The sequence below is a fragment of the Chrysochloris asiatica genome, unplaced genomic scaffold (genome assembly GCF_000296735.1).
Source record: "Chrysochloris asiatica unplaced genomic scaffold, ChrAsi1.0 scaffold00017, whole genome shotgun sequence".
NCBI classification, from domain to species: Eukaryota; Metazoa; Chordata; class Mammalia; order Afrosoricida; family Chrysochloridae; genus Chrysochloris; species Chrysochloris asiatica.
In genome coordinates, this window is record NW_006408535.1 from 13,020,969 (window position 1) to 13,038,934 (window position 17,966).

The 17,966-nt window shown below is 39.1% G+C and overlaps 1 protein-coding gene across 1 annotated transcript in view; it reads left to right on the top strand.

Moving 5' to 3' along the window:
* The window catches only part of EAPP (E2F-associated phosphoprotein), a 27,890-nt gene extending 13,260 nt beyond the window's left edge, over positions 1 to 14,630 (top strand). The window contains exons 3-6 of the mRNA XM_006835357.1: positions 3,169 to 3,264; positions 4,409 to 4,526; positions 11,147 to 11,257; positions 14,354 to 14,630. Coding sequence (XP_006835420.1) covers positions 3,169 to 3,264; positions 4,409 to 4,526; positions 11,147 to 11,257; positions 14,354 to 14,630 — 602 coding nt within the window. The remainder of the gene's footprint in view (positions 1 to 3,168; positions 3,265 to 4,408; positions 4,527 to 11,146; positions 11,258 to 14,353) is intronic.
* The last annotated feature ends 3,336 nt before the right edge of the window (positions 14,631 to 17,966 follow it).

The following is a 17,966-nucleotide window of genomic DNA, read 5'->3' on the forward strand; positions in this document are numbered from 1 at the left end:
TGGAGGGTCAGAGAAAAAGAGGAAGACCCCCAACGAGATGGATCAGCCAGGTGGCATCATTGATGGCATCAAGTGTGGCAGCAGTAGGTAGTGAGGTTGGCCCAGGATCAGATATTGTTTCATTCTGCTGTGCATGGGGTTGCTATAGGTCGGTTCTGACTCGTTGGCACCTGACAACAACAGTAGGGTTTCTGAGGAGCAGCTGGTGAGTTTGGACCACTGACTTTGTGGTTCAAACTGACCTTAACGTCAAGTGCTTATTTTATGGCGCCATATTTGTGCTTTATTGACTATTCAGAGGCATTGGACTGTGTGGGTCATGACAAGCTATGGACAACATTGTGAAGAATGAGTATCCCGGAACACTTAATTGTGCTCATGAGGTACCTGTACATAGACCAAGAGGTGGTGGTTTGAACAGAACAAGGGGACACTGAATGGTTTAAAATCAGGAAAGGTGTGCACCAGGGTTGTATTCTTTGACCATACTTACTCAATGTGTATACTAAGCTAATAATCTGAGAAGCTGGATTATATGAAGAACATGCTATCAAGATGAAGGAAGATGCATTATAATACTCTGTGATATGCAGATGGTACAACCTGGCTTGCTGAAACCAAAGGGGAGTTAAAATACTTACTGATGAAGCCTTTAGTGTGGGTTCCACCTTAGTGTAAAGGAAATAAAAATCTTCACCACTGGACCAATAAATAAAATCATGGTAGTGGAGAAATGATCAAAGTTGTAAAAGACTTCATTTTGGTTGGCTCTACCATCAACACTGATGGAAGCAGCAGTCAAGAAATTAAACAACATACTGCATTAGGTATATCTGCTGCACAAGACCTCTTTAAAGTGTTCAAAGCAAAGGTGTCAGTTTGAGGACTAAGGTGCACCTTACCCAAGCCATGGTATGTTTAATAACCTCATATGCATGTAAAAGACAATGAATAAAGAAGACCGTAGAAGAATTGAAGTATTTGAGTTGTGATGTTGGCAGAGAATATTAAAAGTACCATGAACTGCCAAAAGAACAAACAAATCTTGTTGGAAGAAGTACAGTCAGAATGTTCCTTAAAAGCCAGAATGGCCAGACTTTGTCATGCTTCAGACGTATCAACAGGAGAGAGCAGTCCTTTAAGGACATCATGCTTGGTAAATGGAGGGTCGGAGAAAAAGAGGGAAGAATCCCAACAAGATGAGTTGTATAGTGGCAGCAGCAGTGAACTCAAACATAACAACAATTGTGAGATTGGTGCAGGACCGGGCAGTGTTTTGTTCTGTTGTGCATAAGTCGCTATGAGTTGGTATTGATTTGATGGCACCTAATAACAACAGAAACAACAATTTAATTCAACATAATGTTCTCCGGTTTCTTCGATGTTATGAGGGGTTTCGTCAGTTCACATAATTCTTCAGTGTTGCTTAATATTCCATTGGCTGTACATACCGTTTATTTGTGTCTTCTTCCATTGATGGTCTATTATGTGTTCTCCATAGTGTTGCTGTTATGAATAGTGCTGTGATGAACATGGGTGTGCACAGATCTATTTATGTCGTGGCTACTATTTCTCTGGGATACCAAGTAGATAGATTGCTTGGTTATATGGTATTTCTATTTCCAACTTTTTGAGGAAGCGCCATACTGTTTTGTTTTTTTACAGTGATTGCACCATCTTATAGCAGTGTATCATGGTTCCAGACTCTACACATCCCCAGCTTTTGTTGTTTTTCTAATTTTTTTTTTTTTGAACTTTGCTATTAATGTTGGAGTGAGATAATACCTCATTGCTATTTTGATTTGCATTTTTGTAATAGTTAATGAGCATTTCTTCATGTTTGTTGGCTGCCTGAATATCTTTGTTGAAATGTCTGTTCATGTCCTCTGCCCATTTTTGTTTGGATTATTTGATTTATTCTTTTTTTTTTTTTTTCTTAAATGTTTTATTGTGAATTATGTGATAGTTTACATGGGAGAACATAAGTTTTACATTCATTCTATTGTATATCGTCTCATTGCCATAGTTACAATCCCCTCCATGCAATCCTTCCCCCGTAACCCTCAGGTCTTCAGCACACAGTTGGTTTCCCTCTCTATTTGATTTATTCTTGATTAGGTGATAAAGTTTTCTAAAAAGTTTAGAGATCAGTCCCTTGTCTAATATGTCTTTGCCAAAATATTTTTTCCCCAGCCATTGGGTTCTCTTTTTACTTTTTTGGTGACATTTTTTGATGCACATGAGTCTCAGTTATTTAGTTTGTTTTCTGGTCTTTCTGTGTTTTCAGTTATGTTATCTTTGATTCTGGACTGCAGATTCCATGGACGTTGATTTTGGATCGAAGTAGAATGAAATCATTAACAATTTTGCTGTTTGATCTCTTTGTCCTAATGTTGTTGGTTGGTGCAGTTGTGAGGATTTTTGTTTTTTGTATGTTACAGTGTATAATCCACGTTGGATGCTGTATTCTTTAGTCTTTAATAAGTGCTTCAAGTCCTCTGCTTTCAGCAAGCACATTGTTAATGAATTTTCTCCAGTCCTGATGCCACATTCTTCTTCAACTTCCCAGATTATTGGTTTACAATACAGATTGAATTAAATATGGTGAAAGGATAAAATCCTGTTGTACACCTTTGTATAAACCATGTGGTGTCCTCTTGTGTTCAAATGGCAGTCTCTTGTTCTATATACAGGATCTGCATGTACACAATTAACTGTTCTGGAATTCCCATTCTGTGAAATGTTATCTGTATTTTGTTGTGGTGCTATGGGATCACCCGTGGACTGTGAACCACTAGTTGCTCCTTGGAAACACTGTACAGGGTTGATATGAGTCAGAATCGACTTGATGGCACTTAACAAACACAGTCGAATTCTTTAGTATAGGTAGTAGACACAGGTATAATCATCTTTCTGCTATTTTCTGCCTTTAGCCAACATCCATCGGGCATCAGCAGTGATATCTCTCATTCACACCATCTTTTGAATCTGCTTGAATTTCTGGCAGTTCCCTGTTGATGTACTGCTACTCTGTAATTACATAGGGCACAGAAATTCCTAAATCATTAATGTGAAAATGAGATTGGGCATGAAATTGATGATATTTGGGTTTGTTTATTCTGAATTATGTGTAGTTTAACCTGTAAACTTCTCTTCTGGTTTCAGTAGGGTCTTCCTCAGGAAATGGGAACGTTGGAACAGCTACAACAAAGTACTATGATGATATTTATTTTGATTCTGATTCTGAGGATGAAGACAAAGCAGGTAAATAATTGATATTTATCCGATTTAGCAGTTATATTTTATGAAAAAGATTTATTTAGCAGTTTTCTAAAATTCTTTTTTCTCTCTAAGCTCAATCTTTTAAGAAATTACAGGCAATTGATGTGGAAAGCATTGGCAAGAATAGTTGGTGATGCGGTTTGTTGATGACCTGGGCCCTAAGAATGGTGCCTCATGGGTACAGCTGGGGTGAGGGAGAGTGTTCCCTGACTCAGCCCCTTCAGTTCCTTGGAACAGCAACATTTATTTTCAGACTTGCCAATGGTTTCTTTATTTTACTTTCCTGTAGAATTTCCCTGACTTGTTCCTTTTAAATCAGTTTATTTGTTCTTTGGAATTGATTTTTTTATAAAATTTGAGCAATGTTAAGCATAATGACAGAAGATTAAACTAATTTTGTTAGTTTAGTAATTACACTGGAATTCACAGATAAATTTATGTGGTAAAGTAATAATTTTGTATTTTTGTGTATTATTACCTGAAATCCCTGATGTTGCTGTGGGATAAGCACTGGGCTCCTAACTTCCAGGTTGGTGGTTCAATTTCACCAGCTGCTCTGTGGGAGATAGGGCTGTGTGCTCCCGTAAAGATTTAGTATTGAAAACCCTAAGATGCAATTCTACTGGGTCTCACAGGGGCACTGCACTGTGAGTTGGAATAGACTCAATGGTAGTGGGTGGTGGTATGGGTAGGGTACATCACAAAAGTCTACTGTTTAGGAATTGAAGGAGAAAAATGAGGCTTTCTGCTCTGGTAAACATTTACAGCCTCAGAAGCCTTATGCAGGGTCACTATGACCACCACTGCATATAAATTGCTGTCGTTTTTCCATTTATTTTGAAATGCTTTTATTCAGATTGCAGAGACATTTATATATGGGGACTTGTGAAGAATTTAGGAATAAAGAATAGTTTCTAAGCTTGCTTGCTTAGTGTGAAGGTAAAGTGCTTGCCAGCTAACCAAAAGGTTGGCTGCTCCAAGGGAAGAAGAGGTGCCAGTCTGCTCCTGTAAAGAATGCGGCCGAAACCTCTGGGGCAGTTGTGCTCTGTCTTCTAGGGTTGCTGTGAGTTGGAATCAACAAACTTTAGATATAATACTCAGCCATATCCTTCTGTTTTAACATTAGCACAGGTGACCAAGAAAACAAAGAAGAAACGACATCGGATTCCAACAAATGATGAATTACTCTATGATCCTGAAAAGGATAACAGAGACCAGGCCTGGGTTGACGCAAAGAGAAGGGGGTAAGAATTAATGAATAAGAATCTCTAGGGAAAACATTTCTGATTTTCACTACATGTATTTTGAATGTATTTCTGTATGGTTAGGTTTGTTTCTATGTACACCTAAAGAAAGACATTTGAAAAAATCTATTGAGTAGTTTATTTTCAAAGTAACCAGCAAACCTTAGCTAGGTAATTGATTTGTTTTTTTGTTTTTTTTTTTCATTCTGGCTGTAGAATTTATTTTAATCAACATTTAGAAAAGACAAAATCATCATATTTTGGAATAATCTCCTTCCTTCCAACACACACTTTGTCCATCTGTCCACAAGCTTTCATATTCTCTTATTAAAAAATGTTGTGAGCAGAGCTGAGAGCCATAATTCACTGCTGTCTTCGCTGCTTCTTCTTTTTTTTTTTTTTTTAAAGTGTTTATTGTGAATTGAGTGATAGTTTACATGGGAGAACATCTGCTTTGCATTCATCCAACCTTATTTCGTTTAACTGCAATGATTACAATCCCCTCCATGCATCATCATCATTCAACAGCATTTGCTTCCATTCCCTCTGTTTGTTTGTTGTTGTTGTTGTTGTTTTAAATATACTGAAGCACTCAGGAATATATATTCAAACAACCAAAGGGTGCACTCTGCAAGCCTGCCCCCCAGCCGTCAGCACACAGCCCCTCTCCTTCTCTGAGTCCCGAGTCCCCAGCTGCTCCATTTCTCCACGTCATCGTCTCTGCCTCCATCTTTGGTGTTGCTGCATTTCTGGATAGGGCCCTGGTCCCAGGGACCTCCGCTCCTGCTGCTGGACTGCAAAGTCAACCACTCCCCTCCTTTTGTTACAAAATGTCTACCTTTTTACATTTGCAACACTCACAATCAATTCTGATAGTAGTTATTCACTACTAAACCAAAAGAGTCATCCTCATCTCCTTTTACCAGCCCCATCCAGATAGGTTGGAAACCACTCAGTGAAGATTCTACCTTCCCCTGCACCCTCTAAAACTAGGCTCCTTCTTGAAAGCTTGTAAGCCAGTCACTTCGTGTCTTTGTAGCTCCCCCTCCATTTTGCGTAGTCAATATCTAAGTTGCCTATCCCTGTCAACCTTGTATACTGAGGGGGTGGGAATGATCCTTGCTGTAAAGATTCATTCCCCCTTTTGAGCTACTTCGTTCATAAGTATAGCTCAAGTTCATCAAATTGTATCAGATTACTCTTTTTTTCTTCCTCTAGTTGAGTTCTGGTCATTCAGCCATTGAAGCCAGGTCAAATGGGTACTATCTGCAAGTATGGGTGTTCTTGTGCAGTGCCCCTCACTTCTTATCAGCTGGACGCTTCACTCTTCACTCTAGTCCTCTGTGGCAATGTCCTTGTCCCTGGGCCTAGGAAGTCCCAGGACTTGCCATGCTGCTAGCCAACTAGGTCTCAATTCAGGCTGACAGGAGTCTATTGAACGTGGTCGGACTTAGCTTACAACTTCATCGCTGTTTTTCCCCCACTTCCCCTTATCAGTAGATCAGTGTGGTCATCAGCAAGACCACATGCCCGCTCATGGCTCCCCGGTGAACAACTTGCTTGTTCTTGTAGTAGTCAGTTGGAATGCTGTTACTGTTTTTTATTTTTCCTGCTGGTCTTTCTTTTAAGAGTTATCTTCAGTTTATCTAGCTGCTCCAGGCTGGTCTACTTGTCCTTTCAAGTGGAAGTTTCCCACCTTAGAAGATTCTGGATTGGAATCAGAATTCCACTTAAGGTCTTATGCAATGCAAAGACTCCACAGGAAGCCTCCTTCACTGGGCAAGTTCTAACCCTATTTTAGGTATTCAAATCAGTCCTGGTGTGGTGCTGTGGGCTAATGCGTCAGACTGCAAAGTCATTTGAACTGCAAGGTTGGTGGTTCAAGCTCACCAGCTGCTCCTTGGAAACCCTATACTGGGTTGTTATGGATCAGAATTGACTCAACAGTACTTAGAGCAACAATCAGTTATAGGCTGAAGATGGACTTAAAGATTTCTGTGGTGATGTTTCTGGCTATTCCTTACTCTCCCCCTCAAGTGTCTGTTTTACAATAGCAAGCAAGGGAAACCAAGATTCAAAAGACAGCCAAGCATCTTAACATTATTTCCCCTCTTTTACCCATTCAAACCATGCCTCTGGTAATTGTTTTTTAAAACTCTGGCTATGCCTCAGAATCACCTGTGACGATTTTTCCAAGTGCAGTCATCACTGAGTCCTGCTCTGGTTCTGTTAGGTGGGTTCTAGGGATCTGTTTTTTTTTTTTTTTTTTAAAGTCTGATGGGATTTTGATGTACCACCTTTTAATCTCCTCTCTTTCACTTTGTCCTTGTTGCTTTTTTTCGTGTTTCACCCAGGTACCGCTTGCTCAGTTGCCCTCATATTTACTTAACATGTTGTTTTTGATCATCTACTGTGCGAAGTTGAGCTTTGTAACCTTTAAGAGCAGTCAGTGATATGGAGATGGTCAGGGAGCCTGCAGGAGTGTGGAGTTGTGCTGTACCTCCACCTTGAGGAGAGAGCATTCTGTTTGAAAGATTTATTTCGTCTTATTTATTCAGTCAGACTTGTGTGTTTATACTTTGGGTTATAATTAATACTAGTATATTTTCTTGCTCAGTTGTTCCAGGTTTTACCATTAGGAATGCTTCTGTGCCTGTTTTACATACCTAACTCAGGCAGTGGTTTTTTTTGAACACTTGCTTACTTTTTGGCACACAAGGTGAACCATGTTTTTTTCCTGCCCAAGTCTGGTATATTTTCCTGCCCAAGTCCTAGAATCAACTGTTTCTTTAAGAAGCACTACTTCCTTTTACTGGAGAAGGGTAATAGAAACGAAGATCTGTTTTTTTTTTAAGTTTTTATTGTGAATTGAAAGCAAGTTTATAGGACAGATCTATCAGTTCTACATTCAACAAATTACACTCTTTGTTTCATTACAATGGTCATAAACCGCTCCATGTACCATTAGTTAACAGTGTTTCTCTCTATTTAGTTTAGTTTTTTTTTTTTAAGCTCTCAGGCATATTTAAACCACCAAATGGCACATTCTGCAAGTCTGCCTCCTGGCCACCAGCTCTCAGTCCCTCTCTTTCTATGAATCTAGAGTCCTCAGCTGCGCCCTCTCTCCATGTCCTCATCTCTGCCTCCACCTCTGGTGTCGCTGCTTCTCTGGATAGGGTCCTGCATTCTACTTGTGCTTGTCTCCCTTGATGGTTGTCCTGTGGTCTTCTGTTTCTGGACTGTAAGATTAACTACTCCCTGTTTTTGTTAAAAAACTTCTACCTTTACAATTATGACTGTTGCAATTAGTCATGATAACAATTACTATGGAATCGTAAGAATCTTATCCTCATCTCTTTACCAGACCCATCTAGACAAGATGAAAACTCTATCATCACCCACATGCTGGTTTTTTTTTTTTTGTTTTTTGTTTTAAAGCTTTTTGTGGATTGAGTAAAAGTTTACAGTGCAGATCATCAGTTTTGCATTCAACAAATCATACACCTTGTTTCCCTTTGTAGACATCTTTAAACAAATCCATGCAACCAAGTTGGTTCTGACTCAGCGACCCTGCAGAGCACAGTAGAACTGCTCCCTGGAGTTTCTGAGGCTGTAATTTTTTTAATTTATTTTTTTAATATATCTAAGTTTTAATGTGAATTAATGTGATAGTTTACATGGGAGAACATTAGCTTTATATTCATCCTATGTTACTTCATTTCACTGGAATGATTACAGTAACCTGCATGCATCATCAAACAGCCAAAGGGCACATCCCCGCAAGCCTGCCCTCTGGCTGTCAGCACACAAACCCTCTCCCTCCCAGAGTCCAGAGTCCCCAGTTGCTCTATCTCCTCACATTATCGTCTCTGCTTCCATTGCTGGTATTGCTGCTTCTCTGGACAGGGTCCCACACTCTGCTCTTCTCCCATGATGGTCCTAGGGTCCTCTGCTCCTGGACTGCAAGATCAGCCACTTCCCTTTTTTGTTACAAAACGTCTACCTTTACATTTGCAACACTCACAATCAGTCCTTATAGCAATTATTCACTATTGAAACACAAGAGTCCTATCCCTATCTCCTTTCATCTGCCCCGTTCAGACAGGTTGGAAATCACTCAGTGAAGATTCTGCTTTCTCCCGTATCCTCTGAAACTAGGCTCCCTCTTGAAAGCTTGTAAGCCAGTCACTTCATGCCTTTGTAGCCCCCCATTTTGGGTAGCCAATGTCCAAGTTGCCCATCCCTGTCTACTCTATGTATGGAGGGGGTAGGAATGATCCTTGCTGTAAAGAGTCGTTCCCCCTTTGGAGCTACTACATCCACAAGCATAGGTCATGTTCATCAAATTGTATCAGATTACTCTTTTTTTCCTCTTATTTCTTCCTCTAATTGAGTTCTTGTCATTCAGCCATTGAAGCCAGGTCAAATCTGCAAGTATGGGTGTTCTTGTGCATTTCCTCTCACTTCATATCAGCGGACCTTTCACTCTCCGCTCTAGTCCTCTGTGGCCATGTCCCTGTCTCTGGGCCCAAGAGTTCCCAGGTCTTGCCATACTGCTGGCCAACCAGGTCTCAACCCAGGTTGACAGGAGTTTATTGAATGTGGTTGGACTTAGCTCACAACTTAATTTCTGTTTTCCCCCCACTTCCCCTTATTGGTGACCAACGTGCCCACACACTCTTAAAGTAAGCTCCCTCTTGAAACCTTGTAAATCAATCACTTCGAGCCTTTATCATCCCCTCATTTTAAGTAGCTAATGTGTAAGTTGTCCATACTTATCTACCCTATATACAGAGGGGAGAGCATTGCTGTTTGATGTGAAGACTCCTTCACTGTCTGTTAGTATTTAGAGCTACTACCTCCATGAGTATAGGTCAAGTTTATTGAATTGTAGCAGATTTTTTTTTTAAATCTTCTAGTCGAGTTCTGATTATCAAGCCATCAAAGCTAGGTCATATGGGTACTATCTGCAAGTTTGGGTGTTCTTGTGTGTCTCCCCTCACTTCATATTAGCTGTCTGCTTCACTTTCAGCTCTAGCCCTCTGTGACTATATCCTTGTCTCTGGTGTCTGGTGTCCCCAGGTCTCACCACACTTTGGATCAACTAGCCCTTCCTCTTCTCTCATCTCCAGGAGGATGTTTTTTATTTTTATTTTACAACTGTATTTCCTAGTAGTTTTTCACATAGGGGAATGGTAAATGGTAAAACTTTCATCATGACGGTGGGTTGTTTTTCTTGAGATTGTGCTTTCTGAAATGTCTACTTTTTTTCTTAAGATACTAATATATATATATATATATATATATGTGTGTGTGTGTGTGTGTATTTGTGATTTTAAACTCTTATAAATGCATCTACCTTTTTTTTTGTATTTTGTTCCATTTAAGATACATGAGCTGATAGTTTTTACTAAAAGTTTATGTTTTGGTTTAAATATGACTGATCCTTTTGCTTTAAAAAATTCAAATGAAAAACATGGCTAGATTAAAAAAACATTTCTTTTTAAATTAACCTCATGGGGAATGGAGTATGTAACTTTTCTGTTAAATATTTGAGATGTTTAAATATTTGAGATGAAAAGAAAAATAAGTGCCCTTAAGTATTTGAACATACAAAGGGGCTTCAAATTTTATGGGAAAATGGAGTTGCAAGACAATGGAATCAGTCTGCACACTCTTTGAAGCCCCTTGCCCTTTTTATTTTATTCATACCTATCCGATCCTCTAAAACAGAAGTAGTTTTCCCTACATGATGTGCAAATGGTTAAGGGCTGGACTACTGGTGGAAAGGTTGACATTATAGAGATGCCTCAAAATACAGGCCTTTTGAGTGATCTGCTTTCAGTTAAGGCACAGCCTTTAAAACCCTAAGGCAGGGATAACTGTTGTTACATGGAGGGTATTTCAATCAAGGAGACAAAACAGAGTGGTGTATGATTTGTTGGAAGTAAAACTGATGATCTTCTTTGTAAACTTTCACTCAATTTACAGTAAAAACGTTAAAAAAAACAACAACTTTCTGGGGTACAATTGTACTATGCACACAAGGGGTCACTATGAGTCAGTTGGAGCCAACTAACAACAGAACAGAGAGGTTGCAACCATGACCACCCACTATCTGTATTTTTTTTTTTTTTAATGTTTTATTGTGAATTATTTGATAGTTTACATGGGAGAACATTAGCTTTACATTGATTCTATTGTATATGGTTTCATTGCCATGGTTACAGTCCCTTCCATGCATCATCAACCAACCAAAGGGTATACCCTGCAAACCTGCCCCTCGGTCGTCAGCACACAGCCCCTCTCCCTTTCTAGAGTCCCAGCTGCTCCATCTCTCCATGTCATCATCTCTGCCTCTGTCTCTGGTGTCACTGCTTCTCTGGGTAGGGTCTCGCACTCTGCTCTTCTCCTTTGATGTTCCCAGGGACCTCCACTCCTGGACTGCAAAGCCAACCACTCTCCTCCTTTTGCTGCAAAACATTTACCTTTACATTTCCAACCCTCGCAGTTAGTCCTGATAGCAATTATTTACTATTGTGCCACATGAGTGCTATCCCCATCTCCTTTCATCAGCCAAGATCTGGTTTTAATGGTTTTTTTTACTCTTTCTGTTCTAGCTACCATGGTTTTGGAATACAGCGGCGATGTCAACAACAGCCTGTCCCTAATAGTGATGCTGTCCTGAATTGCCCAGCCTGTATGACCACACTGTGCCTTGATTGTCAGAGGTAATGGATGAAGGGTAACAAAAACCAAAATCACAACTTGATGGTCCTTGTGGAACTCAAAAATAAACTTCCCCAGGAATCCTGCTTAGGCTTTATACTCATATAACCTTGGTGCTACATGACTAATCTTTATACAATAATTTTATCATGAAATTTTTTAAGCTCCCTGGTATAGTTCTATTATAAGTAGCTTTCCTGATAAAAATTCATTGAAACTGCATACATTCATTTTGAAAGCACCTAATCTCTCACATATACACTCATGGTCTGTCTTCTATTGTGTTCCCCCCCCCCCCCCATACCCCATATTTTTGTTGTTGTTGTTTATTTGTAGTCTTGTAGTCCATATTATGAATCAAGTTTTACTGAAACTCAGTGGTGAGAGTGAACTTGTTCTAGGAACTAACGAGTGTTTCTGTGTTTTTGTTAAGTGCTGCTGTCACGTTGGTCTGACTCATAGCGACCCTGGTTTCCGAGTAACGGCTGGTGAACTTGAAATTCTGACCTTGTGGTTCAAGCTGACCTTGCAGTCCAGTGCATTAACCCACAGTGTTAGTTCTAGTTTATTCTTGAGGTTTTTGACCATTTGCAGTAATTAGTTTTTGTATTCTCCTTTATGATCTCGTAAGGAGCCTCGGAGATACCATGGTCTAGATGTTGGGCTGCTAACTGCCAGGTCAGCGGTTCGAACTCACCAGCCACTCTGCAGGAGAAAGATAAGGCTGTATGCTCCTGTAAAGAGTTATGGTCTCGGAAACCCTAGATAGGGTTGCTATGAGTCTGAATTGACTCCATGGCAGTTGGTTTGGTTTTTGGTTGTGAATTCTTAATCTTTTTGCATATAAATTGCCACTTAGAATTATTTACAGAATAAAGAAAAAGTAAAATGTCTTGAGTGATTTTTCTTCCAAACTAAAGCACATCGTAGGGTGAAGATTCAACAGTGGAAATTGATGAAAATCATGTTCCATCTTATTAATGTGGATTCTAATAAAATAGAGTAAAAGTGAAATTTATTAAATGAAAAATGTGAAGTTTAGAGAAAGAATGATTTAAGAATTCTAAGGGAAAAATCACCATTCTTCAAGAGTAGCAATGGCTGCCGTATGAGAATTTCATTGGGAAACTTTACCTTATCCACCTTCCAGCCCTGATCTTGTCCCTTGTTCCCCAAACTCAAAGAACATTTAAAAAGAACACAATTTGAGTCCTCGAGGATGCCCAAACCGCCATTTTGACGTGATGTAAATCAAAGAATGCAAAATTCTTCAGGGAAGGGTTACAGAGCTGGAACTTCAGAAGTGTATAGACCTAGATGGAGGATATGTAGAGAAACAAGAGCTTCACATTTTGATATTTTTATTTAATAAAAGTTTCTGAGTTTTTATAGCAGTACTTTTGTCTTACCCTCATACATAGAACACTGGAACTATTTATGATTGACTATATCTTTGAATGTTTGGATAGTTCTTTTTACTTGCAGAAGTGCCAGCTTGCATAGTTCAAATTCCTGGTAGTTGTGGTCAACAAAATAGTAGAGGTCAACATTTGGAATTAATGAATGCACAACCCCAGTTCACTCTTTTTTTAGTAATAAATAAATATATATGTGTGTATACATGGGTGTCCTGGTGTGGCTCCATGGGTTAATGTGCCAGACTGCGAAGCCATTTGAACTGCAAGGTCGGTGGTTTGATCTCACTAGCTGCTCCTCGGAAACCCTATATATACAGGGTTGTTATGGGTCAGAACTGACTTGATAGCACTTATAAACAACATATGTATACCTGCATACACACACATTCACACACATACACACGTATATATGTTAAATATTTCTGTGTCATGAGGCTTAAGGGAGAAAAAGCAACTTACTAAGTGAGGAAAATATATCCATTGCCGGTGGATACTTAAAATTTAAAATGTTACAAGATGGTGTTAAATGGGGTTGAGTCAGTTCCAACTTGTAGTGACCCTGTATAGGGTTTCCGAGGAACAGCTGATAAGTTTGAACAGCCTACCTTGCGGTTTGCAGTCCAGTGCTGATACTACAGTGCCACACCAAGAGTCCGTGTTAAAAGATAGTAATTCAATATTACAGTTGAAAAGTATTAGTGGTATAATCGATACCCACTGCCATGAAATTGATTCTGATTCATAGTGACCCTCTAGAATTTCTGAGACTAAATCTTTACAGGAGCAGACAGCTTTATCTTTCTCCATCAGAGCGGCTAGTGGGCTTGAATTGCCATCCTTGTAGTTAGCAGCTTAACACCTAACTAGGGCTCCTAAGAAATAAGAAAATATTAAATGTTTGAGAACAGGATGCATTATCTATTTATTGTACTGATAGAGTAAAGCTAAGAATGGGCATTATACAGTCAGGAACTCTCAAAACTTTTAAAACTGTTGTTTGTTGTTAAGTGCCGTTGAGTGGGTTCCGAATCATAGTGACCCTGTATAGGGTTTCTGAGGAGCGGCTGGTGGGTTTGAACCATCAACCTTACAGTCCATGCATTATCCTGCAGTGCCACACCAGGACTGTAGCTTCTATTAAAATGTGATGAGAAATTCCCACCGATATAATGGAACCTTGGTGTGGTACCATAGGATAAGCACTTGAACTCACGGTCGGTTTGAACTGCAAGGTCAGCAGTTCAGATTCACCATCTGCTCCTTTGAAGCGCTATACAGGGTTGCTGTGAGTTGTAACTGATTCGTAGGCACTTAACAGCAACAATGAGAGGCATGCAGTACCTCAGGCATCATTGGAAATCAAAAGTTTTGAAAAGATTCTTTAAATATTTTCTCTCATATTTCCAACAGGTTTTATCTTTTGAAGTTTGAAGAGCATATTAAATTTTCTGCTGAGATAAAAGTTACTTTTAAAGCAGTAGTACATTTTTTATATCATTATGTGTTTTAAAATTTTCTTCCTGTTCTTATAACACTTAATGCTGAAATTTGTTCTTTTGTTTCCATATCTTTACTTTGGTTGGTGTTTCAGTAAGTTTTTGATGTTTTCAAATTTTATCTATTTGGATAAATATTAAATAGAACCTACAGCTCAGTTTCTCCATTTAATTTTCCTCTTAGGCATGAATCATACAAAACTCAATATAGAGCAATGTTTGTGATGAATTGTGCTGTCAACAAAGAGGAAATTCTAAGATACAAAACTCCAGAAAGCAGGAAGAAAAGGTGGGGCCATAAGAAGATGCGGTCCAACCATGAAGATGCTACAAAGCAGGTTGAGACAGAAGTGGAAGAAATCTACCACCCAGTCATGTGCACTGAATGTTCCACTGAAGTGGCAGTCTACGACAAAGATGAAGTCTTTCATTTTTTCAATGTTTTAGCAAGCCATTCCTAAATAGTGCAGTTGGCATTTAATTGCCCAGAATTGTGTCTCAGGCAAGTATGGACAGTTATTTTTTTCCCTGCCTGCACAAATCATTTAAGTGACACTCTGAATTGTTGAGGAAGCAGGGTTTCATCTTTATGAAAGATAATGGTTATTTACCTTCATTCTCTGCCTCTTTTTTCAAAAAAAATTTCCTCTAACTGTCATGGGACTGATTATTCATTCCCATTTTGATGGTCATTTGGAAACAGTGGGCTTTTATTTATTAAAGCTCTTTAGAATTAAAACGTTCTTAAGTTATAAGTAATCTTTGTTTCCGATGTTACTATTATTTTTTTGGATGTATACTGATACTCTTGGTGTGATTAAACCAGAAACTTTCTTGACTTCTGTCATACTGTTTTTTGCTCAGAATTATCTATCCTTTGCTCATCTTCCAGGTGAGTGACAGTATTTCATAATTGTTACAGTTACTTGGAGTTGAATTTTTTCTAAAAGATTGTACTTACCAGTATTCTATAAATAACAAATTAACCTATTAATTAGAAATTTGTGAGGAAGAAGAGTAGCCTCACCTCCAACCTTAGACCTCAAAATTTTGTCATGTCTGTTGTGCGTACCATTTATATCTTCTGTTTCCAGCTACAAAAAGTATCTTTTTTTTTTTTTTTTTTACATTAATGACACAAAAATCTGTGTTAACAGTGTGGGGAAATTGCTTCACAGTAATGGTGCATCCAAAAAATTTTTTCAGAATGTTATGACTGGTCTGTTTCCAAAAAAAAATGGCATTAGAAAACTTAAGGTCCTCTTCTTTTTTATTTAATAGAGAAGATATATGGTAGAGTAGTAAGAAAGCAGGAAGTGTGTTTTAATTCAGGCTCTACCTTGTTAATCGTGTTCTTCTGAGCCCATTTTCTCGTCTATAAAATAAAAACATTAGAACATTCATTCCCCACAGAGATCAGGACTCAACAAAGCTTGAGGGGGGACCTATACATATCCTCTAAGAGGACGATGCATTCCCATTAGGAAAAACATATTCTCCCCACCTCCTTGCCTTATGTGTTTTCCAAAAGCCACATATAAAGAGAGCTAGAGCAGGTGGTAATATGTTCTTTGTATGAATAGAAAAGAATCTGTACTAGAGAATTCCCAGCGTCTTTGTTGTTGTTGTTATGTGCCGTCCATCGTGACACTGTCTAGGGTTTCTGAGGAGCAGCTTGTGGGTTTGAAACATTGACCTCATAGTTCAAACCGACCTTGCTGTCTATAGTGTTTTATCCTACAGCGCCACATTAGGACTTAATAGCTAGCAAATGTAATAATTTTAATAATTTGCTGATATGTATTTGATTAGGAGAACTATACAGTTGACCCTTGAACAATGTGGGGGTGAATGTGCTGTAGAAAATCTACATGTAACTTTTGATTTCCCTAAAACTTAGTAGCCTACTGTTGATCAACAGCTTTGCCAATAACATAAGCAGTTGATTGGCACATATTTTGTATGCTGTATGTATGTATTACATACTACACTCACAAAAACTGTATTTTCAAAAATAAAACGGTATTTTGCAAAAGTGCAAGATTTTCAAGCCTGCTGGTACAGCTGCAGCAATGACTTCACAAATTTCCTTTACTTTTTTTACCTGGTTCTTATGATAGATTCATTTATATTGAAATATAGTGGTCAACTGCAGCTGCAGGCCTTAATTCACAGTACATATCAAGCAATTCAACTTTTTTATGTAATGTCATGACTTGGCTGTTTGGGAGCACTTCCCAGCATCACTGGTGGCACTTTATTTACATATGTCCCACTGGTGTTATTCAAGGATTATGGTACTGCATTAAATACAGCGCTAAACATGTGAGAACTGACTTTTTACTGCGATACACAATTTACTGGTGAGACATACTGCTCATGGGATGATTAGAGTCACATGGCGTTTTTTAAAAAAAAAAACCTTAATAGTGGACCCGCATAGAGTCAAGAGTCAATTGTAATTTTTTCTCTGAATGCAAATTTTAAATATATGTTGTTTTTTTATAGCAGATTTCTTGGTTTTCATATTATGATGCTGTTCTAGCCTATTCAGGTGAAGACCTCCAGGGACAGACCTAATAACCCAACAAAGTCAAGTTTATTAAGTGATTGCAATGGGGGAGTTTACACACCAGAGGTGAACCAAAGGATAGCGTTAACATAGGGTTTGGGGAAGGGTGAAGTAGTATAGGCTCAAAGCAAATCAGTGTTTGTGTAAAAATGTGAGGGCTCAGTGTGAGATCTGAACAGTGAAGTGCACCCCTACTCCCCAGTCCTGTTTCTTTGGAAACGACAAAGTTGAGGTGCGGAGTGCAGTGTCTGCATGCCTATTCTGAAGGTTTGCACTGGGCTGTTACTCAAAGATGTTTCTCTAAAGCAGGGGTGGGGACCGTCAGACCTACTGGCCATGTAAGGCCCTCAAAATCATTTGGTCTGGCCCTACCAAGGCAACCGCATTTCCAACCATAGCATTATTTGTTGTTGTTGTTCTTAGGTGCCATTGAGTCGGTACTGACCCTGTGCATAGCAGAACGAAACCTATGCATAGCAGAACGAAACACTGCCCAATCCTGGGCCAACCTCACTACTACTGCCACGCTTGAGTCCATCGATGCTGCCACTTTGCCAGTTCATCTCGTTGGGGGTCTCCCTCTTTTTCTCTGACCCTCCACCTTACCAAACAGGATATCCTTCTCCAGCGACTGGTCCCTCCTGACAATATGTCCAAAGTATGAGAGACGAAGTTTGGCCATCCTGACCTCCAAGGAGTACTCTGGTTACACTTCTTCCAAAATGGATCTATTGGTTCTTTTGGCAGTCCATGGCACTTTCAATATTCTCCTCCAACACCACAACTCAAAAGCATCAATTCTTCTACGGTCTTCATTATTCACTGTCCAGCTTTCTATGAGGTTATTGAAAATACCATGGCTTGGGTCAGGCGCACCTTAGTCCTCAAGCTGACATCCTTGCTCTTCAACACTTTAAAAAGGTCCTGTGCAGCAGATTTGCTTAATGCAATATGTCGTATGATTTCTTGACTACTGCTTTCGTGAGTGTTGATAGTTGATCCAAGAAGAATGAAGTCCTTGACAACTTCAACCTTTTCTCTCTTGATAACAATGTTGTTTATTGGTCCAGTGGTGAGGATTTTTTGTTTTCTATACATTGAGATGTGATCCATACCAAAGGCTGTGATCTTTGATCTTCATCAGTAAATGTTTTAAGTCTTCTTCACTTTCATCAAGCAAGGTTGTGTCATCTGCTTATCGCAGGTTGTTAATGAGCCTTCCTCC